Below are 24,057 nucleotides of genomic sequence, written 5' to 3' on the forward strand. Positions count from 1 at the left end.
TGGCCGGGTGTACATGTTGATTTCATAACTTTGGTTTTCATAAATAAAATCCCTTATTATATATGTTTGTACTTTTTATTCATGTACTTTTTATAATTGCACATGTTGCTTCCATAACTTTGGTTTTCATAAATAAAATCCCTTATTATATATGTTTGTACTTTTTATTCATGTACTTTTTATAATTGCACATGTTGCTTCCATAACTTTGGTTTTTATGATAGTTTACTTTACGTAAGACCTGATTAGATTAGAAGAATGTTCTGAAAAAGTTTACAAAAGAAAATATTTTCGAAATTTTATGCTCTTCCATTGTTTAATTGCTCGTGAAAAAAGGTAACCTGAACAGCCGCGTGCGGTTCAAGTTTTATTTACAGAGGCCTTTAAGTTATAATTATATATTTAAAATTTTATCATTTCCCTTTAAATCGTAGAAACTAAAAAAAAATCTTAGGGAAATAATTTTCCTAGATAAAAGGTTTTACTGCGGCAGTGAAGTTTTTTTTTTAGGAGAAATATAGATACACCCACTCAACTTTCTGACATTTTCAACGATAATCCTGACTTTTCAAAGCATCAACGACAACCCTGACTCTTCACCATCTATGAAGTAGACCTCCTGACTTTTTACCCTATAGTTAAAAATTCATCAAAGACCCCGAACAATTTCTTTGTTCCTATCCACCTCATCACGTAACAAGCATTATTGAAAACTAAGGGGGTATCGTTGATTACTTTGAAAAGTCAGGATTATAGTTGAAAATGTCATAAAATTGAGGGGGTGTATATGCATTTTTCCCCTTTTTTTTATGGGTCCTACGGCAGCAAAGTTGTAGAAGCTGCTTTGGTAACTGTGCATTTTCCATTCTTGGTATGCTGAAGTTTTTATAAGGAGAAATGATGTTTTCACCCCTTTTCTTACTTGGGACAGCCCCTCTAGTGTAAAATAGTAGTCATATTTATACTAGAGGGGGCTGTCCCAAGTAAGAAAAGGTGGCGAATGTATCACCTCCTCGACCGTACAAAAAATACCACAACCACAACCAGCTTTCCTAACCAGCTTAGAACAGGTGCATATTAACGTGCCCCACTTAGAATGCTCAAGTGCATAAAAAATGAAAACCAAAGACACGTTTGTGTCACGCTTCTCCCAAGTCCCAACTAGCTTTCCTAATATTTCATATTTGCCATCGAGTGATGCTAGGGAAACCGGTTATTCAACCTATCAGGAAACTGAACAACGTCCAATTATTGTCGCCACATCACAAGTGACGCTCACATGCATGGCGTACGCTCATTGTTGGGTTCTACCATCGGTCTTGCTCTCAGTTACTGACTTACTGGAACATTTTCCTTTGTCATTTTACAAAAGGGACAGCTATTTCTGTTATGGAAGAAACATAATTAATTTAGAGTTGGATGAGTGCGCCGATGGGCTTGGCTGTTAGGAACATGAACATCCTAACATTTGGTTTTGGCTGGACCCTCCCATTTTACCTTCATTAGTAATTGTATATTTCAAGTGGAAAACGATAAGGAAAAAAACGATACCAAGGATTTGATATTTCCACATCCCCTGCTATTACACTATTAGCAAAGGGTCTGGAGGAACTTCCTCCAAACTGTTCTGAAGCCAAGTTTTGTTCGTTGTTGATGGGAGTAAGCCCGGATTTTGCAGGAACCATATATACCAGATTATCACTGTAGAAGGGACCAACCTAATACGGTCCCTAGCAAATCCCAGATTAAGCGGACCCGCTTTTGCATGAGACTATCACAGAAGGAATTTAGCGGACAGGCTTTTGCATCATAGAGCAGCCACCTTAGATGAATTAAATGAATACGACAAAATCTGTTGAAAAGTGAACCTATGTGGCTGCTCTCATAGCAACACCCTGTCAGCAAAATGCCTAATGCGATGTTCCATTTTTTTGTAAAAAATAGTATCCACCCCTTCTTTTGCAACTTATCAGCTTCTTCGTTAGTGACCTCTTCATTCGCTGAAATTGTGGTTCAATTTTTTTACCAGGCCCGGATTTATTAAACATTCCTGCTGTCATCCATGGTCCCTTGGCTTTGTTTGTAGCCCATGCTAAGACATTAGTTGAGTAACCTACTAACCTACGATGATTACAAAGAGCTTAACCTTACATTCATGTACCATCTTAGACCCCAAAGTAGAACTCTTGCTTCGACCTCATTTGAATCACAAACTCCTGCTGGGCCTGAGAAACACATCAACAATCTACCACTAGAATCCCAAACTATGCCCCAAATGCTGAGTTTTTCATTGACGGCTTCGCCAAAAATTTATAATAATTTAATTGAATTTAGGCTAAACCGAATCAATTCGGTACAGTTTTTGCTGTAACATTTCAAATCCCTCCCTCCCTTACCAATAATCCTTACATGTACATGCCCCATCTTTGAAAAGATGAAACCGGTTTCGATCTCGCACCATGATCTCCCTGTCATAAAGCTTGGAGATGAACTTGGTAGCAGAATGACAATCACTACAAACACGTAAATTCTTCACGATCCGAATTGGTGTCCCCGGCTTAGTATTCAAAAGGGCAAAAGCAATTGCCAACTTCTCACTATGTCTATACAATGCATCCTCCTTATCTTCTTCATCAATGTCTAGCAACACTTCCGAGGTTGTCGGAACATAACCAGCATTCTTCAACTCTCTCCCCATCTCCTCCACCATCTCATAGATCTCTTTATATTGTATATGATCCTTATCTCCGGCCACAAATTCGTAAATCTCAGAGTTGAGTTCAATCAAACTGCACCCTGGAACCTTATGAATTCCTCTCTCTCCCATCTTTCTCCTAATCTTAGATTTATTTTCCCATCGGTTCATCGATGCGTAAATGTTTGACAACAGAACGTAGTTTGAACCATCCATGGGTTCGTCACCAATGAGCCGTTTGGTGATGCTTTCGCTAAGATCAAACTTGCCATGGACCCGGCAAGCGCTGATCAACGTCCTCCAGATCACGGAATTTGGCTCCATCGGCATCTCTTGTACGAATTGCAGTGCACGCTCCACAAGCCCGGCTCGGCTAAACAGATCCACCATACACCCATAGTGCTCTATTTTGGCGGCAATGGCGAATTGGGTCCTCATTGAGTCGAAGTAACCACACCCCTCCTTGACCATCCCGGCATGGCTGCAAGCAGTGAGCACGCCGATGAAGGCAACATCATCCGGGATCACACCCACATTCTTCATCTCCTCGAAGAGTGCAACAGCTTCAGTTCCACGACCGTGCATTGCTAGACCATCAATTACCGAGGTCCAAGACACTATGCTTCTGTCAGGCATAGACTCAAACAGCTTCACTGCATCGTCAATCCCACCGCATTTTGCAAACATATCAATCAAAGCATTGCATATAAGAACACTCTTTGGAATCCCACCCCTTTCTATGTAGAGTTTGATCCATTTCCCGACCTCAAGAGCTCCCAAATCAGCGCAAGCTGAAAGCACAGTCAGCATGGTAACCTCGTCGGGTCTAACACCTGCAATCTGCATCTTCCTAAAGAGGGAGATTGCCTCGTTAGACCGACCAGACCGGACGAAGCCACCAATCATCGCGCTCCAACAGACCGGGTTCGACTTAGGCATTCCATCGAACACCTTGCGGGCAATCTCCAAACCCTCACTGCCGGAGCAACAATACATGTGAATCAATGTGTTTTGAACGAAGAGATCATTCTGAAATCCGAATTTAACGAGGGACCCATGAATCTGATTCCCCAGATTGAATTGGGTTGTGAGGCCAGCGCAGGCTTTGAGGAGGAAAGGGAAGGTGAATTTGTTAGGGAAGACGCCATGGCGAAGCATAAGAGAGAAGGAAGAGACAGCCTTGTGTTTCGCGTGGGCGGTGTTTGCATAGCCTCGAATAATGGTGTTGAAGAGAAAGGAATCATAGAGAAATGGAGCGGTGTTATTACAAATGTTGAGATGGGAGAAGACGAGGTTGGCTGCGTAATCAAGGGCATCGATGGAAGAGGATGTTGAAGTGAATTTGGTGAGGACGAGAGGGTTGTGTTGAAGGCCAGCTTTGAAGAGGTGGGCGTGGATTTGAGTGAGCTTGGGGAAAGAATTGCAAGTTTGAAATAGAGCTAAGCACTTTTGCTCGCCTTCTCTTCCTTTGCTCGGTGTTAGGGTGGTGTTTTGCCTGGCGTTGAAACAACAGTACTTCGGAAGTCTTATTCGAATGAATGTAAACCGCATATTAGTTCTCAATACAATTGCAGAGACTTCCAAAATGAAGACGCTTTCGTACAAAGCTCGCTATAAGCGCTGCGGTGCAAATATTTAGGCCACGTTTGGATACCGGCATGTTTTTTAATCTGGATTTGGACTTGAGTTTTGGATCGAAAATACATCAATCATATTCATGGGCATTTTTGCCATTTTGCGTAGTCCAGCGGTAATTCTGTCATTGTAGTCACCCTAAGGGTATCAACACTAGGTATAAATGCAACGTAAAAGCCTCATTTGAGGGATAAACCGTGAACCGAACCGGTCAAAATCGGTTCGGTTTGGTTCGGTTATACCCCCATCAGTTCGGTTACGGTATGGATTTTCTCGAAACCGATGATATCGGCTCAGTTAAAAAAACCCCCCTAAACCGAACCAGACCGAATCGTGTGCAGCCCTAGTTAGACCTGGCAAACGGGTGGGTCGGGTGGGGTGCGGGTCACGCGGGTTGCGGGTCAAAATGACCCACATTCCTACGAGTCAGCAACCAGGTGACCCGTACCCAGTGCGGGTGGGCCGGGTCGATCCGTGGGTTACCCTCATGTTTTTCCAAACAGAGTTTTTATTGGGTGGTGATAAATTCACCCCCTTCTATGTATGAATTCACCCCCTAATTTTCAAAATGGACGGTACAACCTACACCATAGGATGATCCAAACCGTCCATTTGATGGGCCACAACGTAAATAGATCGTGCCACAAAAATCATTGCCATAGGACGATCTCAACCGTTCGATCTATAAAAGTTTCCATATTGTCAGTCCCTCTTTAGATCAGAGGGTTGGAATCATCCTATGCTAATGATTTTTTGGGCACAACCTATTTACATTATGGCCCATCAAATGCACGGTTTGGATCATCCTATGGTGTGGGCTGTACCTTCCAATCATCCATTTTGAAAAATAGGGAGTGTATTCCTGCATAGTAAATTAGTAATCCTCATGAGGTGCTGGAAGTTGGCAGTCCTCAAAAAGTGAGATGTTGCTAGAAGGGCTGATTTCCAAACACAAGTGCACTATTCCAGCTCAAAAAGTGAGATGCTCTTAGCCCTTGATCTCATTTTCTATTTTAAAATAAAAAATGTTAAAAAATATACAAAAAAATTGCGGGTGTCCGCAGGTTGACCCGACCCGACCCGTGTTTTTGCGGGTTGGGTCACCCGTGGATCGGTTTTGGAGGGGCACTAAAACCCCGACCCATGCCCGCAAATTTGCAGGTGGGTTGGGTCGACCTGCGGGCACAGGTCGCGTTCGCTAGATCTAGCCCTAGTTGTAGCTGATTTGGAAATGTAAGGATTTGATCAGGATCCAAATCTCAAATGCGAAATGTGAGAAATCTAAATCTAAATCTTGCGGGTATCCAAACGTGGCCTTACTGTCCAGTAGAGTGGATTGTATAAACACACTATGCTTCAAAAGGAATTTGCTAGTGACCATCGTAGAAGGCATTTGGCGGATGGGATGGGCTTTTCGTGTAAGAGCACACATAGGCTCACTTTTCAGCAGATTTTGTCTTCCTTCATTTAATTCATAAGAAGGTGGCTAGCTGCTCTCACAATCTTCTGAAAAGTGAGCCTGTGTGGCTTCCCTCACATGGAATAGCCCATCCGTAAAATGCCTTCTGCTATCGTCTAGCAAATCCCCCTTTAAAAACATTATGTATTAATGTAGAAAGAGACACAGAATTCTGGAAGGGGATGCACACCATTCTGAAAGGATACACGGTACTGCTCTAAAACTGGAAAAAAATAAATGAAACCCACGTGCTGTTTTTTAATTTTCATGAAGAAAAACAATAAAAATAACTTTTTATTGGGATTTGCTAGCATCCATCGCATAAGGCATTTCACGATGATCTGTTGCATCTGACAGATCAATGCAATTTTCGCACATACAAAATACATCCGTATGATGTACGAACCCTAATGCGGGTGTCCTTAGTTCGGAGGATTAGCTATCCTGCTTTGATAACTTTATCTTGTTCACCATTTGTTTCTACCAACATAATAATAAATCCATCCGAGGATAGAATAAAACCCTTGCTTGCTATACACCCATGGTAAAACAGCCTAATTAGGGTCATGTGATATAGAGTGCCAGTGTAAGAAAGAGTGTTGGTGCGGACAACACATACGTTGTCACCTATACCAATCACATATATTGCGATAAACAAGTAAAAATCACATGAAACACTTGAGAAAAATGATATTTGTCTTTAAGGATAACATAATCTAGGGATTTGCTAAGCGATTTCACCGAAAGCCATTTCACTGTTCACTCATGAATAAGACAAAATTTGCTAGAAAGTGAGCCTACGTGGGCATTCTCTCCTACAAAAGTAAGCTGTGAAATAGCTTCCTGCGATATTGTGTACCAAATCCCCATAAACTATAGTGTCTCAACCTTCCATTCAATCTTATTTTTCTTGTTTTATTCATTTGTTTATGAATTCGAATAATATGTTTGAAATTTTGTTAGAATTTTGGATTTATCTCATTACATCTCAATTAGCCCATTTTGCTAACATAAATAACAAATGTCTTTGCCTCATCCTATCTACAATCTACTTTGATTTGTTGTTCTGATCATTGATGGCGGACTGATCTACTTTGATTTGTCGTTCTGATCATTGACGGCGGACTGTTTCGAGATGAATCAAGAAATAAGAGGGCCGCAGTACGCAGAGGCCCTTTTGTGCATATTGCTAGAGGGACCAATGATGGAATGTGCTGCCCCAGTTTATCAAGTATATGTAAAGAGAGTAGGAGGCTGAGAGATATCTATTTTTTTAAACCAAAACTACAACCCCCTTGACGAAAGAGGCAAAAGAAGTGAGTGTATATTGATCTGATAGGGAGAATATGTGAGTGCTTGTAGTAGTGTCAATGGGGTTGATTCCGGATCGTATCTGCCCATGTCTAGGTCACAATCTACTTTAATCCTCATCGGATCTGCTCCAAATTAAGAATAGAAGGTAACACACTAACACATTCATTTACCCCCTACTAAAAAGTGATAAGCTGATGGCTATTATTGTGGCCATAAGTCATACACCTTACCCCTCATGAGGGGTATGTGACATACGCTCCCGCCAGTCATTTACTGGAGAGTGGCGTGAGTTCCATTTCTTTGACTCATTCAGGTTCAAAGGTGGCAATTGGGCCGTGCCACACCCGGCACGGCACGAATTGCTACAGTGTGTGCACCGTGCCAGCAAGGCACAAAGACGTGGGCCGTGCGGGGTTGAGGGTTTAGGCACGTAGCACGAAACGGCCTGGCCTGGCCTGACACGGGCCACGGGCCGCGGGCCGTGCCGTGCCTAACCTTAGGCTTATTCGTGCCGGCACGGCACGGATCGTGGCCAAATCGTGCCGTGCCGTGCCTAACCTTAGGCTTATTCGTGCCGGCACGGCACGGCCCGTGGCCAAATCGTCCCGTGCCGTGCCTGGCCCGCCGGCCATGTGGGCCGTCAATTTTCGCCGGCACGGCCCGTTTGCCACCTCTAATTCAGGTCAATTAAAAATTGATCAGGTCAATCATTGACTTGTCCAAATCAACTCTGTTTTACCTGGGTCGAGCTCCCATCTGAGTTCAACATTGAATTGAAGACGAGCAAAACTGAACACTCTTACATCATGTTTGGCAACCACGAAAATTTATTCCATGTAACACTAGGGGACCAATTGTGTGAGAGGGGTGGAGGCGTAAGAAGGAGAGAATTGAGTGGGCTCCCCTCACTCCCACCTTCTCAAGTCTCTCCCTCTCCCTCTCCCTTCCATCTCCCATAACGAGCCTGACAGAATATTTTTTCAGGGTTGCCAAGCATGGCCTTAATGACATTAAACAGTTGTGGCTAACTTTAAAAGTCATTGTTTCAAAACACGGATGCGAGTCAAAATGCGTCAAAGAAGATCCTAGTCGACTCGGTATGACGCGGTCGACTACTCCGCTTGACGCAGAGAGTTAAAAGGAGTTTTTATTGACCCTACAAGGAAAACGTGGAACGCGGCCAAGAAAAAAGGGTGTTGACTAGGGGGAAGTCCACAATGACATGGGAGAGTTTTAAAACTATGGTCATAGTTTTATATGAGAGTTCCAATTTTAGATGTTGTCTCACTGAATACCCTCTGGAAAAGCTTAAGAATCTCTAATCCTTGGTTTGAAAGTTGAAACAAACTGAAAAAATCATCAATATGGCAATTTTAAGCAAGTATGTGATGTATTGGAAAATTGTAAATATTTCATTTTGCAACAAATATTGAGCCACCGAATCATTACAAATGATCTCCTAGACACGCATAACATTAGAAATTTTTACAATTTTTATTCCAATCTTGCTTTGTCACCAAAGAGTAGAAAATGGGGAGATCACTTAAAAGTATAGGACTTAATCTTTTATCATTCTCATATATATAAGCTCACATCTATCTTATTCAGAAAAAAGAAAAGAGTCATCCAAGCTCTGTCTAATGGAGTTCACTCTCTTCTTTCTTTCCAATCGTCACATTGAAATTTCGTTAAAGAGATAGAAACAAAAGAATGTCTTTCCTTCACCATCAGTACAAAGATCACATTGTCCCTAGGACAGTCTCATCGAATTCTGATATACTCTCCAACATAGGCTTCCAAACACTGCGGCATCTCCGACCATCAATTCTCCGTCGGCCTGACCGGCAATGCACTCTCTCACATTGGGTTGATGGCTCTACTTTGGGTAGTTGTGGTGCGCAATTTTCAGGCCTACTAATATTACAAAATCTAACTTCTGGTTGCTTGTTTTTGAGTTTGGGCTTGGTTTCTTTGTGTAAATTATAGGTGGGGATGAGGAAATAGATCTTACCCTTTTGGAGCTCAGTTTCGGGGTGCAACAAGGAGGATCTCTTAGCAATGGCTTCACATATTGGTTGAGCAACAACATGCTTTGGATTGGCTTCCATCACCTCTCTAGCCGTGACTCTCCCTGGGTACTCGTCCACGCGCCCGTCCGGGTGTAACACCCTCGCAACATCTAGAGCGCCACAGGGAAGAATACATGCAATGCAACACTTGAAACTATTACCCATCTCTTCCTATAGAGAACCTACTATCCTTCTCCTTCTCCTTGTCCTTCTTCTGCGGTCGCATTGTCTCACCACAACATAGAATTGATGGAAGACTCAAGTGCTTGGCGCCTCTCATGGGCCCTAGTGTTCCCCTTCATCCCATATTTGGCCATTTAAAAAGGGGTAGAGATGGAGAGTGCAACATGGTGTTGGTGCATTTTGAATTCCTCCTTTATTGGTGAACAAAAGAAAGGTGACAGAAGAAGAAGCTTTTGGGTGTGTGGATCATTGTAAAGGCATCATATGGGGCATTTCTCTCCTCTCCACTTTTTCTCTATGTCTAAAATTCGAAATCATTATATCAAACACGACGGAAGAAAGGTTCATTTCTTTCCAAGTACAAAAACAAAGAGGATATATCAAAAAGAGGAGAGCTTTTCCTTTCTTTTGGTTTTGTTTATTAGTTTTGGTTTGTCTTTCGTCTATCTCGAGACATGAAGGGAAAGAAATGTCCCTCACATCTCTGCAAACAGACACGCTAAATTCGGTGGAATGTTTCCACCTTTTCGAGTTTGTATAGCACGATGCTTACAGTCGGTGGTGAGAGGGGATATTGTATTGCTTTTGGTCGGAAAATGGTTGTGGGGATAATAAATATAGAAATGATACTGGCACGGCCTTGTTTTGATATTGGCACTCCATACTTTATTAATCACCTCCTAGGTTGGCACTTGAAAAAGCCTTGGGCCCTGTTTGTTTTGGATTTTTAGAATTTGATTGTCAGTCCACACCTGATTTTTGACTCAATATTAAGGCCATGTTCGTTTAAGACTGTGACAACTAGGGGTGTAAATGGATCGAATTCGAATCGGATATGGCTATATCCGAATTCGATTAAAATATACACTATCCGAATTCGGATTCGGATTTAACAGATATTTAATATCTATTACCGAATTCGTATTCGTCGGATATTTTTTGAATTCGGATATTATCCGTATCCGTTTATCCGGTAAATTCGAACATTTCATTGCAGCACTTTATCTTTCTTCTCCTTCTTACTCCTCGAATAAATTTTCTAAACCCTAAAACCAGACCTCTACCTTCTCTTCATAAAATTAACTCTCAAACCCCAAAATATAAGAGATCCTCTTCTTCCTTTTAAAATAAAGGCAGAGAGAGACGGTGGGGATGGATGATGATGTTGGTAGTGGTCTTTGGATTTTTTTTTATGTATATGATGGAATGGGTTTGGGCTATTTTGAACAGGGGAAGTGGGAGTGCTAATTGTGTAAGATGAAGAGAAATGGGGATGGAGATGGGGATTGGGTTAGAGATGGAGGTGACTGGCGGTGATGTAGGTGGCTGTGAGAAGGTGGAGAGGGGCGGCGGTGGATTTTGGTGGGATTTGAGGCACCAAGGAATGCCGAAGATGGTGTCTCAATCTACTCCTTTCTCCTCTCTCTTGCTTCTCCTTGCAAACCTTAGAAGTCCCCTCTTTTAACTGCATTTTGGGTTTTTATATAACCCTAAGTTAGAAAATTGATCTGAGCCGTCCATTTACCATCAATGACTATAGCCTTTTTGCTCTAGAATTCTCTAGAAACTATGACATCTTCTTTCAATCATCATCATCCATTTGTCTCTTTCATCCTACAGCCCACATTTGTTGCTTCATAAAGAAGCCATGTCAAACTCCAAGAATGCCCTTAAAATGAGAGACTACTTCATTTCCTATGCAAAACACTTTTTGGTTTTTATTTTTTTCTAGAAAGAAAATTCACTTTTCTTTTAGAAACAAAAGATAGTGTGTCATTACTAAAAACAAATATTAATGATATTATTAATAATAAATAAAAAGGATTTACTTCTCGGATTCGGATGTTAAACGGATCGGATATACCATTTACCAAATTCGCATCCGCTAAGAGCCGGATATCTCATAAACGGATTCGGATAATATCCGCTTGAAACGGATATGGATAATATTCGCTTTAAACGGATTCGGATGCGGATGGTAATCTGAAACGAACAGGACCTAATTATTGGACTCAATTTAACACAATTTTGAGTCCAATAATCAGTTTGGGATCCACAATCAGCTGCCATAATCTTAAACGAACAGGGCCTAAATGTAGATTTGATCCAGTAATCAAAATTTGACTCACAGTCTGTTCTCCAAATCCAAAACAAATGGGGCCTTGGGAATTTAACTTAAAGAGTGGAGTGTCATTGAAATAAGAGTGAGGAAATAAATTCCACATATATAGGTAGGGTGAAACTTGGGTCGGTTTTTGGGAATTCGAGTTGGGCTTTTACCATTTCTATCCGCAAAAAGAAGATTTTTTTTTTGAACGGCATCCTAGAGAGAAGATTTCTTTATAGGAAAAAAATGATTTTCCATCCACTTTGCTATTATCTCTCTTAAAAATGACTTCTTATTCACCCCCTTTGTTTGTAACAGTGGGGGTGGAAATATCAATTACCTTACATGCATACAGTTATCACTCATTAGGTGATTGTCAACTTTACCTGAGCAGAAAATGGAACCTCAAAGGCGAAATGCAGATCTTTACTCTAAATGGTGGATTCTATCTGTTTAAATTCACTTGTACTGAGGATAGTGACAAAGTTTTGGAATCTTGTGACCACTCCTATGGGGGGAGGCCTCTCATTATGAAGAAATGGAAGCCTGGCATGCCGCTTGAAAAAATGAAACTGACTTCGGTCCCGATATGGATCCAACTCTCTGGATTGCCGCTTGAATTCTGGAGCACTGATGGAATTAGCAAGATTGCTAGTTTCATTGGTAACCCCCTCTACATGGACTCTCAAACAGCTAAGTCCACAAAACTTAATTTTGCCAGACTCTGTGGAAGTGGGGTAGGGCCCCCATTCCCAGATTTCATCCCAATCCATTCCCCATTTGGTGTTCACAACCAACAAGTAAAGTATGACTTGGAAACCAGTGGCTTGTACTACTTGTAAAAACTTAAGTCATACACCAGAAGCTTGCCCCAAGAGAGAGCATCAGAAGGTGCCAAAGCCTAGACAAGAATGGAGGCCCATCCAAAACTCAGCTGCAACAACTCAAATACCCCAAATCAATCCAGTAAATACCCCTCATGCGTCAGAGAAAGCCCAATATGGAAACCAAGAAGTTCCAGTTATGAGCAAATCCATCCCCCCTCTAGCATCAAATCCTCCTCTTCTTCATAACAGTTTTGCTGCCCTAAACGAAGAAGAAAATGTTGAAACTGAGGACTTCCCTACCTCTACCATGGGTGATCCAGAAGTGCAGGAAGAAACTCTAGATGCAGTAGAACCATTGGCTGATGAGGTAATCCTTTCGAAGGCCCAAAATCTTCCCTATGTGCAGAGGACCTCGACGAGGCGAGGAGCGATGATACAAAAAATCAGATTTCTGATGAAGAAGTTGAGAATGAAGAAGAAAAAAAACAAGAAGATGGTGAAGAAGATCGCCCCCAACAAAAGAAAAAAGTAATCCCCCATCAAAGGACTTCTAAACCCCCAAAGGTTGAGAAGTTGAGGAAGAGCATGAGAGCAAGGAAATTTAGCCAAAAGATTAAAGAAGTCTTTGATCACTAGGGGCTAAACTGGGGACCGGCTCTAGAGTTCTCGTGTTTTCTCTGGTTGTGCATGTTTTAAGTTTTGATTTCAAGGGCATCATGTCTTTGTTTGTTCTACCCCTTAGCCATTTTCCAAAGGATTGGGGGCATCGTCTTCCTCCTTTTATTGTATAACCTTTCTTTATTCAATATTTTGGTAGGGGGTCCGCCTAACCCCAGCTTACCGATAAAAAAGAAGAAGGTAATTGTCAACTTCTTATGCACAAGGGAAAATGTCAATCTCCAGGCATTTATGTGACGCGCACGAAGAAATTCATACACTCAACAAGAAGGCTTCGTTCTAAAAGCTCGGTTTCTTCAATGTAAAATGGCCATAAAACAAATTTTACACCCAGTTTAAGTGGAAAATTGCACATAAAATTTGTTTTACGCCCATTTTACATCAAAAGAAACATATACCAGGAGAGCCAAAATGTCAATCCTCAATGGCGGTGCACTACGTAAAACCAGGTCCATAATGGCTCGTTTGGTTTGCTGATAGCAAAGCATGATAGGGATCTCCTCAACCTTGAAAACAAGTGTACGCATGCATGTTTTTCAGGAGGGAAATGATATATTAGCCCCCGCCTCCTCTTTTACCCGCGACAGCCCCAATTAGTGTAAAAGAGTAGTCATAACTCATAAATACACTAGAGGGGCTGTCGTAGGTAAAATGTAAGGGACAAATATATCACTTCCCTTTTCGGGAATAAGCAAGAAAAGAAGGGGTGAACACGACCCCTATTCTAATTTTATATAAGTACAACCAAACATCAGATGTGCAGAATCCCCGTATCTCCAGTGCTGCCACAGCCCACCCACAAACCAAACAACATCTATAGGAATTTTTTGATAGTAATAGCCTTTGAACTGACTAATATATGTCACCAAATTTCTCTAGTTGGCAAAAGTTGAAGGCCAGTTCCTCACTGATCCAAACTATTTATTTCCTAGGCCTTTCTACGGATCAACGTTTGAAGGTCTTTATATATCGGGCATACGCCCCCACTCCCATGCCGATATATTGGAAATATTCAACATTATTTCTTGAATATTCTTGATATATTGGCATATTGGAGGTTGAGAGGTTCCGATATTGGCATAAATTGACAAACAAACCGATATATAGTGATATTTAAAACTGTGCTACGGAGGGGCCGTGGAGCAAAATCCACAACAGGCTGTCTTAAATCAAAGTGGCAAACGGGCCGTGCTGTGCCGGCACGGCACGAAATTTCACAGCCCACACGGCCCACGGGCCAGGCACGGCACTCACGAATGTGCTGGAGGTTAGGCACGGCACGGCCCGCGGCCCATCTCATGCCGTACCATGCCGGCACGAGAAAACAGCCACATAAAGCCTTTTTTCCACTGTTTTTTGTCATGCCGAGCGTGCCGTGCAGTTTCGTGCCGCTTTTCGTGCCGTGCCGTTTCGTGCCGCGTTCCTAAACCTTCAGCCCGGCACGGCCCACTGTAGCAATCGTGCCAGGCGTGCCTCGGGCCGGCACGGCCCAGTTGCCACCTTGAGTCTTAAATCAAGAAAGCCTCCACAAATTGGAGAGTGGATATCAGATCTGTTGTTCGGAATTGTAACCATAAATCTGATCAAAGGCCAATGAAAACACTTTAACTGGATGATCCTAAGCCATAGATCAACCCACATTTACTGTTCCTTCAAGGAAAAGCTACACTGTTGATTTTGTATAACCGTTTCTGATGGGGCCAAGAAAGCTACCCACCTTCGGTTGCCTATGGCCCAAAAACATTATCAGACAATCTTAGCCGTCTATTATGAGCCACGATAAGGTGCATTTTCAACCAACCGACCTAATGAAGGACAATTAGTGATATGTCCGCCCCTGTTTTTTTATACTTGTGATCTATGACTATGACTATGACTATGACTGGAGCGCGGGGCTGATGTACTTCACGTGGGAAGGATTCAACTTGCCTGATTGTCACGTACATTGTACATGGGAGCTGGCTGTGACGGCTGTCCCATGTAAAGGAAAGGGGCGAATTTATCATTTCCCATAATTTGTATCTCCTTATATATCATGCTGGGAACCTTCCACATGTCTAATGATCATACCGGCACAGAGGCACTAAAATTCTTAACAAGTGTTCAGATTTAACGACGCGCTCAAAAGTACAAACTAAATGACTATCTAGATGGTGGTGACAAGTTCATGACTTGCCTCATCCCAGCTATGAATGGAAGGATTCACGACCTCAAGAAATAATGCCCTGGTGAGGTTCCAAAAGCTTTTGGAGGAGATAGTAGCCGAAGATTCCAACAAAGAATAGAAATAGTTACTTGGATTGGTGCAAATGCATGGGAGAGTGGACTTTGTTGCAATGGTTTGATCTAGAAGACCACTTCTTTTGGTTTTTATTGGCCTAGGAGCATGTTCCTGGCAACTCTTAATTGATTCTATGTAATGCGCAAGTTGGAACCTCTGGTCCCCAATGTACTTTCATAGTATCAATGAAATTATCAATTTTCAAAAAAAGAATGAGAAAAATATGAAATGTGTGTAATAGTTTCAAGAAATTACAGAATTCGGTACTTTTTAAAACAAGCATCAAACACGGGTGATTCTTCAAAATAGCATGGGAAAAAGACCACGGTGTCCTTCTAACATTAAGAGAGCCATCGTTTGTTGCCCTTCCTTACAAATTCACTACCCAAAGTCAATCATTATCTTTAAAGTAACATTTAATTATTTCTCACTTATCTTTTGGGTGAAAACAGCTACGTTATTGAATGCTAGTGAACAACCCGTGCAATCCATGGGGAAAAATATAACTAATTCGCCAAGATTTTGCTAATATACGTAGGATATTGAGAGATACGAACAATTTTGCTAAAATCATGGGACATAGTGGAGATTTTTTCTTCAATAAATAGAAACAATTTTGCTATTCTACGGTATTGAGTAATAGAAACAATTTTGCTAAAAACGTGGGATATGGTGAGATTTTTTCTACAATCCAAATATATCACCTTACATCACCTTACAGAGAGAGTTTTACGTTTTTTGAGGAGGGGTGCCACGTGGTGCACCAACATCCTATAGGATTCTGTTTTACACATCTTTTTTGGTTGAGAACGGCAACATTATTGAATATTTTATTATTTCTCACGTCTATTTTGGCTTAGAACAACGACGTTATTAATATTTTATTATTTCTCATGTCTCTTTTCGCTAAGAATGTTGCCGGATTCTAGAGTACGCCGCCAGATTCAAAGAACACCCACCGTTCAAAGATATCAAGTACGCCGCCGGATTATAGAGTACACCGCCGGAATATCGAGTACGCTGCCGGATTTGCTGGGTTCAAACATGTGTTCGAAACGTATTGAGTATGCCGCCGGATTCTAGAGCACGCCGGAAGAAATAGGGTGTATGCTGGCGGAAGTCAGGGGTACGCCGACAGAAATAATGGGTACGCCGGCGGAATCTCATACAGAAAGATGACAGGTATTGTTACAAGACGCCACTGTTCTATATTGATGCCCACGTGTCGTGGATCCGACCGTCTATGCATATTGGCGACGGCCAAGATTTAAACGAACCCAAGGGACTTTAGGTTCAAAGGAAAATTTCAAATTCAAACCAAACCAGCTATGCACAGAGGTGCCAGCGTTCTAAACAAAAATTAACACGTGTAAAGCATCCATCCGTCTCTAGTTATTTCCGACGGCCAAGATAGAAACAAACCCAAGGTTATGTCGGTTCAAATACACATTCAGACGAACCAAAAGAAGCCTTGTGAAACGTGCCAATTTAATGGGTAGTAATGAAAAAAGAAGCTAAAGGACGTTTCTATTGATGTCATAAGGGTATTAGGGTCTTTTTACCACCCATTTTTGAAGAATCACCCCCGGTGTTTGATGCTTGTTTTAAGAAGTACCTGAAATCCATAATTTCTTGAAACTATTACACACAGTCTGTACTTTATTCATGTCTAATACATGGGCGTTGCATCTTATTATGATGGTAAGAATCGAATAAAAAATCATTCAGTCCACTTTGTACTCCTATTAAGATATTCATTGCCAAATTATCCTTACTTATTTCAATCTTACAAAAATATTAGGCCTTTTATGGATCCTTAATGAGTTTTTATATGTTATCCCATGTACTTTCTCATATTATTATAAAAATACAGTAAGGCCCACTCTATAGGATGATCCAAACCATTCATTTGTTGGCCCCAATGTAAATAGGCTGTGCCCTGAAAATCTTCCACATTGGATAATACTAGCCCTCCGGTCTGTAGTGAGAGGAAAAATTATAGAAACCTCAAAAACTTGGAGGGTTAGATTATCATGTGCAGAAGATGTCCGGAGCAGAAGCTATTAATGTTTGGGCCCAAAAATTGAATAGTTTGGATATTCAGCAGGCCCCGCTATGCATATATGTGGGATACCATATAAAAACTCGGGGTGCAACTCGGCAAACCGAACCTTTTCAACCCGTAAAAAAAAGTCGGGTCTCGTTGGGTATCCTTCGGGTCAAGTTTAGGTTTGGGTTCGGGTTAAGTTTTCCCAACCAGGGTTGAGTTCAAGTCGGGTTCGGGTTAAGGGCTTGGCAACCCGGCCCGAGTGAAAGCCGGCATTTTTTATCATTTTTTTGGTAAGCTTAAAAACTTGGGTTGGGTCAGTTTGGGTAGGGCTCAACTTGGGCAGGGTCGGTTCAGGTTGGGAAAAAGGGTTCCTCTGGTTGGGACAGGTCGAATCTCTTCAGGTTGGAACTCGGGTCGGTTGAGTAAATGGTTACTCGGGTCAGATTCGGGTTGAGGCCAACCCGAACTGACCCGAGTTGCACCCCTAATAAAAACTCGTCCTTGGTAACATTAATTTATACTACTAAGAAGTCCAGTTTACTGGTATTTTTAAAAATAGCATAGGGCCCACTCCATTTGATGATCCAAACTCTTCATTCATTCGGACCCAACGAATACAGGCTGTCCTCCAAAAATCATCCCCTTATGTTGATCCCAAACCTTCGATCTGAAGAGGATTATGTAATCTGCCATTCCTCTACATATTGGAGGTTAAGGATCATCCTGTGTAGATGACTTATGAGCACAACCTATTGAGTTTTTATATGATGCCCAACCGTGAAAATTACAAGGGCAAATCACCTTTTAATTACTAGTAAATTGGTCAAACTGTGAAAATTACAAATTACTAGTAAACTGGTACCCTGCCCCTTGATTTTTTATCTGGTCAAACCACCTCTTTTAGACTTCCCACCTAGATCAAAAGTCAAATGGGCAAGATTTTGACACCTTGCCCTTTTAATTTTCACGGTCGGCCACCGTATAAATTCTCCAACCTGTTTACTTTGGACCCCAACAAATGAATTATTTGAAGGGAAGTGACATATCATCAGAAGATATGTGCTTCATGTCAGGAGATTCAATCGGACTGATTGCCATGTACACTGCTGCTGGGTGTCCCAAGTAATCAAAAGGGGTGTATATATCACTTCCCTTATTTGAATCATCAAATGGATTAGGCCCACTGTAAATTTTTTTTAAAGGACTTACATGTAACCTGTGGACACCATATAAAAACTCCTAAGACAGCCCAATATAATACTCACTTACCCATCCATGTGACACAACACATGATCTAATTACTCAAATTGTAGATGGGCCACGGCTATGGAAAATAACACCCAATCAAGTGGCGACAACCGTTCATTGTTTTAAACTTTCTACACTGGCCCACTAGTTGGTTTTTATACACAAAATACTAAGAAATTTAAAAAGAAGGAAAATTCAATAAATCACTACAGTGGGTCCATACTTTGTTTACACTTTTTTAAGGGCATAGAGATAGATGAAAATGAAGCAAAAACTTATAAAATTAGGAATTTGCTAGCGTCCATCGCAGGAGGCATTTCGCAGATGGTCTGTTGCATTTGACAATAGCCACAGAGGTTCACTTTTTAGGGGATTTTGCCTTCATTAACGAGGTGGCTGCTGTCAGATGCAACAAATCATCCGCGAAAAGCCTTCTGCGATGGACACTAGCAAATCCCATAAAATTAAAGGAATAATAAATGCACTTTGTACTTTTTTAGAAGGACAAATATATTATATATAGGAGGGCCTTTGCAGATGGAGTTTGGCAACGGCATCTTTCAGTTTATCATTCCTCTGATTATGGGGGATTTGCAAGGCAATTTCGCGGAAAGTCATTTCCCGGCTGACTTTTGCACGAGAGAGCAACCAAATAGGCTGACTTTAAAGCCGATTTTGTCTTTTTCATTTAATTCATGGGAAGTGGCTGTCCTTCGTGCAAAAGTCATTTTAAGTGGGTTTTTTAACGTGGCCATTTGTTGAGTTGGTGATACAAAATCACCGGTTGTATTTCATTCTTAGAGTGGGTCTCAGTTGGGCCTTTTAAGTGGAATGTATTTCTCTCTTTATATAGGATTTGTATGTGAAAGAGATGGTTTGAAGAAGAAGGAAAAATATTGTAGAGAGGAGAGAAAAAAAAAGGCTAGGGCAAGGCAAGAGGGTTTTCTCTTGGGAGCCCTAGGAGGCTTTTGTGGTGACGCAAAAGCAAGGTTCTCTTCTTGAGGAGAAAGATATGGTAAGGCTAGAGGGGGTTTCTCTTGGGGGCTCTAGGAGGGCTTTTGTGGTGAAGCAAAAGCAAGGTTCTTATACGCAAGGTTAAAAAGAAAGTTAAGGGCAAAAAGAGGGGTTTTCTCTTGGGCTCTTAGAAGGCTTTTTGTGGTGAAGCAAAAAAGGGTTTTTCTCCTCTTGGTTATCAAGGTATATTCTTCTTCTTCCATTGGTCTTCTCTATTGGATTTTGTCTATTGTAGCACAAGCATTGTGTTGGAGGTTTTTCCAACTACTTCTCAAATGAGGGTTTTTCCATATACTTGGTATAGAAACTTGGAGGTTATTTTGTGGCTACATAGAAGATTAGGGAGAAGGGTTTTATCAGTGAATTTTACCTGTAGAGGTAACATTGTACTATTTTAGTTATAAATAGTGGATTGAATGTTGCCTTGTCCGTGGAGTAGCCCATTGTGGTGAACCACGTATAACATTGTCTTCTTGTAGTTACTTGTGATATGCTCCCTTTTGGTGGTAGTGGTTTGTTGGCATGATTTTCTCCATCTTGTAGTACAAGATCTTGGGCATTTCCGTATTCGCCGGTGGTAGATTCGCAGTGGATCTTGGTCCGCTAACACCATTTTGTCTTTCCTTAGAAAAAAATTGCCGAATGCCTTAAACTTGGCCATTTGGTCTTTCCACGTGCATTGTAGGTGCCACCTAACTTGTGAGAAGGTAACACGTTACATTTTGAGTTTTGAACATAAGTCGGAGCCTTGGGGGAGTGGAGGAAAGCGACCAAAAGTTTGGTTGTCCAAACCTCTCCCGCTTTGCATACTAAATGCGATTGACACACTTTTGTTCGTTGAGAGAGAGAGAGAGAGAGTTCCACAAAAAATGAGTTCCACTAAAAGCGACAAGCCCTCTATATACTAAACGATAAGTTGCTTTCGCGCATCTTATAAAAAAAGTGGAGTGCGGAAATCATTTCCAAAAAATGAGTCTCTAACTCATTTACATGATCTTTTTTTCCCAAAATCGAAAATATTCCCTTTAAACTAGAAGATTGCAACCCTTCTGGACCAATGGAACTTCTCTGCGATGAAACATTTTTTTCAATGGAACTTATTTTCAATGAAATATTTTTTCAATAATTTCTTTTGGGAAATGATATTCCCACTTGCTTGTTTCAACTATTTACATATTTTAAATTGGTTGTTGAGATCATTTTAGGAAATAGGAAATGCAAAAGCTAATTAGAAAAGTATAAGGGATGATATATACTTCAAAAAGCCAAAGACAATTCACAGAGGAAGAAAATCGAATATTTCCAAGGATGCAACTATTCCTCACCATAATTCTCTACTTTTTCCGATGTAGAGAGTCTAGAGACTGAGAAAAAGGGGAAAAAAAGAGAGAAGAAAGACAGAAAAGCAACTCGTGTTCTACAAACACGACACGCAGAGCCTTATTCTCCATATCCCGTCAAAATACCATGGGAGAATCAGATATCTACTCGGTTTATGAAGATTGGTGGAGTCACTCTGGGCAATTCTTAATCCTGCAAGAACAAGAATCATTGCCAAAAACAACCTTAGATGTATGTTGATCATCTATGAAATTTATCTAGATTATTTTTAAATATTCAAGTTTTGACCGCAGTGATAACACTTAGAAACTACAATCAGTCCCATTGGTACACCCACGATGGGGCATATAGATGAACTGTTTGGATCATTGTCATTGTCGGTGAGAGGGTAACTAAAGGTCCTTTTTATTTAACAGTTCCTCATCATATATTAATATTATGCAAGGATTGGCCCCACCCACAATAATATCAACAAGATCTAGACCATTGATTCAATAGGACCCACCATTCAATAGCCCAAAAAACAATCTAATTGAACGAAGTTAACCATTTTTCATCAACATCATGCAAACGTAGATGGTTAGGCTTGCACAGCCGAGTGTGATTTCATGTTATATCTTCTATGGGACCACCAGATGAACGGTCCCGATCGTACTAATCGATCTCTCATGAGTGAACCCAATCACATTGTCTCAAACAAGTGTGTCTATATATCTCCCTCTTAAATATTTATGCTTAATTAAAATGTACGTGATACAATACCCAAATTCAATAAATAATTAACCTCATCATCCCTCGGATCAATATCCAACGGCAATGAGAAGTTGACATTGATTAATCATAGATCAAAGCAAGTGGGACCCACTTCAATAAAGTTCACAAACTAGGAAGCTTTACTTTGGAGTACTGCCAAGTCTTCCCATCCTCACACGTTAGGAGGTGTGGGGTGCGTGATAGAACGGTGGTTGGTCACGATAAATACGAGCCACCCACCACCACCCCGTCCAACGAAGATCACTAAGGAAACAGCCCAACACATGCATATAAATACAAGAGCCCCAACCTAAAACATGCAGGGTTAAACAATACACATGTGCAATCTCCATCATGATGAGCTTTTACCCAAGGCTAGTGCTTCTTCACACGAAAATGAAGAAGAAGGAAGAGGAGAAGGAAAAGGATTCATCCGTCTCTAGTTATTTCCGACGGCCAAGATAGAAACGAACCTAAAGTTATGTCGGTTCAAATACGCATTCAGACGAACCAAAAGAAGCCTTGTGAAACACACCAATTTAATGGGCAGTAATGAAAAAGGAAGCTGAATGATGTTTTCGTTGATGTCAAAAGGGTATTGGGGTCATTTTACCACCCATTTTTTTAAGAATCGCCTGTGTTTGATGCTTGTTTTAAGAAGTACCCGAAATCCGTAATTTCTTGAAACTATTACACGAAGTCCGTTCTTTATTCATGTCTAATACATGGGCGTTGCATCTTATCATGATGCGTACGAGTCGAATAAAAAATCATTCATTCCACTTTGCACTCCTATTAAGATATTCATTGCCAAACTATCCTCACTTATTGCAATCTTAACAAAAATATTAGGCCTTTCATCGATCCTTAATGAGTTTTTATATGTTATCCCATGTACATTCACATATTATTATAAACAATAAGTAAGGCCCACTCTACAGGATGATCCAAACCATTCATTCGCTGGGCCCCAATGTAAATAGGCCGTGCCCTGAAAATCTTCCACATTGGATAATACTAACCCTCCGGTCTGTAGTGAGAGGAAAAATTATAGAAACCTCAAAAACTTGGAGGGTTAGATTATCATGTGCAGAAGATGTCCGGGGCAGAAGCTATTTATGTTTGGGCCCAAAAATTGAATAGTTTGGATATTCAGCAGGCCCCGCTATGCATATACGTGGGATACCATATAAAAACTCGGGGTGCAACTCGGCAAACCGAACCTTTTGGGGTCAACCCGTAAAAAAACGTCGGGTCGCGTTGGGTATGCTTCGGGTCAAGTTTAGGTTTGGGTTCGGGTTAAGTTTTCCCAACCCGGGTTGAGTTGAAGTCGGGTTCGGATTGAGGGCTTGGCAACCCGGCCCGAGTGAAAGCCGGAATTTTTTATCATTTTTTTGGTAAGCTTAAAAACTTGGGTTGGGTCAGTTTGGGTAGGGCTGAACTTGGGCAGGGTCGGTTCAGGTTGGCAGAAAGGGTTCCTCCGGTTGGGTCAGGTCGAATCTCTTCGGGTTGGAACTCGGGTCGGTTGAGTAAATGGTTACTCGGGTCAGATTCGGGTTGAGGCCAACCCAAACCGACCCGAGTTGCACCCCTAATAAAAACTCGTCCTTGGTAACATTAATTTATACTACTAACAAGTCCAGTTTACTGGTATTTTTAAAAATAGAATAGGGCCCACTCCATTTGATGATCCAAACTCTTCATTCATTTGGACCCAACGTATAGAGGCTGTCCTTCAAAAATCATCCCCTTATGTTGATCCCAAACCTTCGATCTGAAGAGGCTTATGTAATATGCCATTCCTCTACATATTGGAGGTTAAGGATCATCCTTTGTAGATGACATCTCGGCACAACCTATTGAGTTTTTATATGAAGCCCAACTGTGAAAATTACAAGGGCAGGGTGCCAATACCCTGCCCCTTGATTTTTGATCTAGTCAAACCACTTTTTTTAGACTTCCCACTTAGATCAAAAATCCAAGGGGCAAGATTTTGACACCTTGCCCTTTTAATTTTCACGGTCGGCCACCGTATAAATTCTCCAACCTATTTACTTTGGAGCCCAACAAATGAATTATTTGAAGGGAAGTGACATACCAGAAGATATGTTCTGATGTGCTTCATGTCAGGAGATTCAATCGGGCTGATTGCCACGTACACTGCTGCTGGGTGTCCCAAGTAATTAAAAGGGGTGTATATATCACTTCCCTTATTTGAATCATCAAATGGATTGGGCCCACTGTATATTTTTTTAAAAGGACTTACATGTAACCTGTGGACACCATATAAAAACTCCTAAGACAGCCCAATATAATACTCTCACTTACCCATCCATGTGACACAACACATGATCTAATGACTCAAATTGTAGATGTGCCACGGCTATGGAAAATAACACCCAA

At 41.2% G+C, this 24,057-nt stretch overlaps 1 protein-coding gene and 1 pseudogene across 1 annotated transcript; both read right to left on the reverse strand.

Annotated features, from left to right (window-relative positions):
- Positions 1-2,098: 2,098 nt before the first annotated feature.
- Positions 2,099-4,338, reverse strand: LOC143876762 (pentatricopeptide repeat-containing protein At4g21065 pseudogene; annotated as a pseudogene).
- Positions 4,339-8,842: 4,504 nt separating this feature from the next.
- On the reverse strand, positions 8,843-9,337 carry LOC143876402 (uncharacterized). Its single transcript, XM_077378102.1, has one exon. It carries the CDS (start codon positions 9,335-9,337, stop codon positions 8,843-8,845), a length of 495 nt encoding a protein of 164 aa, XP_077234217.1.
- Between the last annotated feature and the right edge of the window lie 14,720 nt (positions 9,338-24,057).

The sequence above is a fragment of the Tasmannia lanceolata genome, unplaced genomic scaffold (assembly GCF_043159265.1).
Source record: "Tasmannia lanceolata isolate RefF3 unplaced genomic scaffold, GAP_Taslan_0.1 ptg000005l, whole genome shotgun sequence".
Classification (NCBI taxonomy): Eukaryota; Viridiplantae; Streptophyta; class Magnoliopsida; order Canellales; family Winteraceae; genus Tasmannia; species Tasmannia lanceolata.

Bases quoted from the DNA above. Each gene is read 5' to 3' on its own strand.
- LOC143876402 (XM_077378102.1), bottom strand. From the start codon at position 9,337: ATGGGTAATAGTTTCAAGTGTTGCATTGCATGTATTCTTCCCTGTGGC.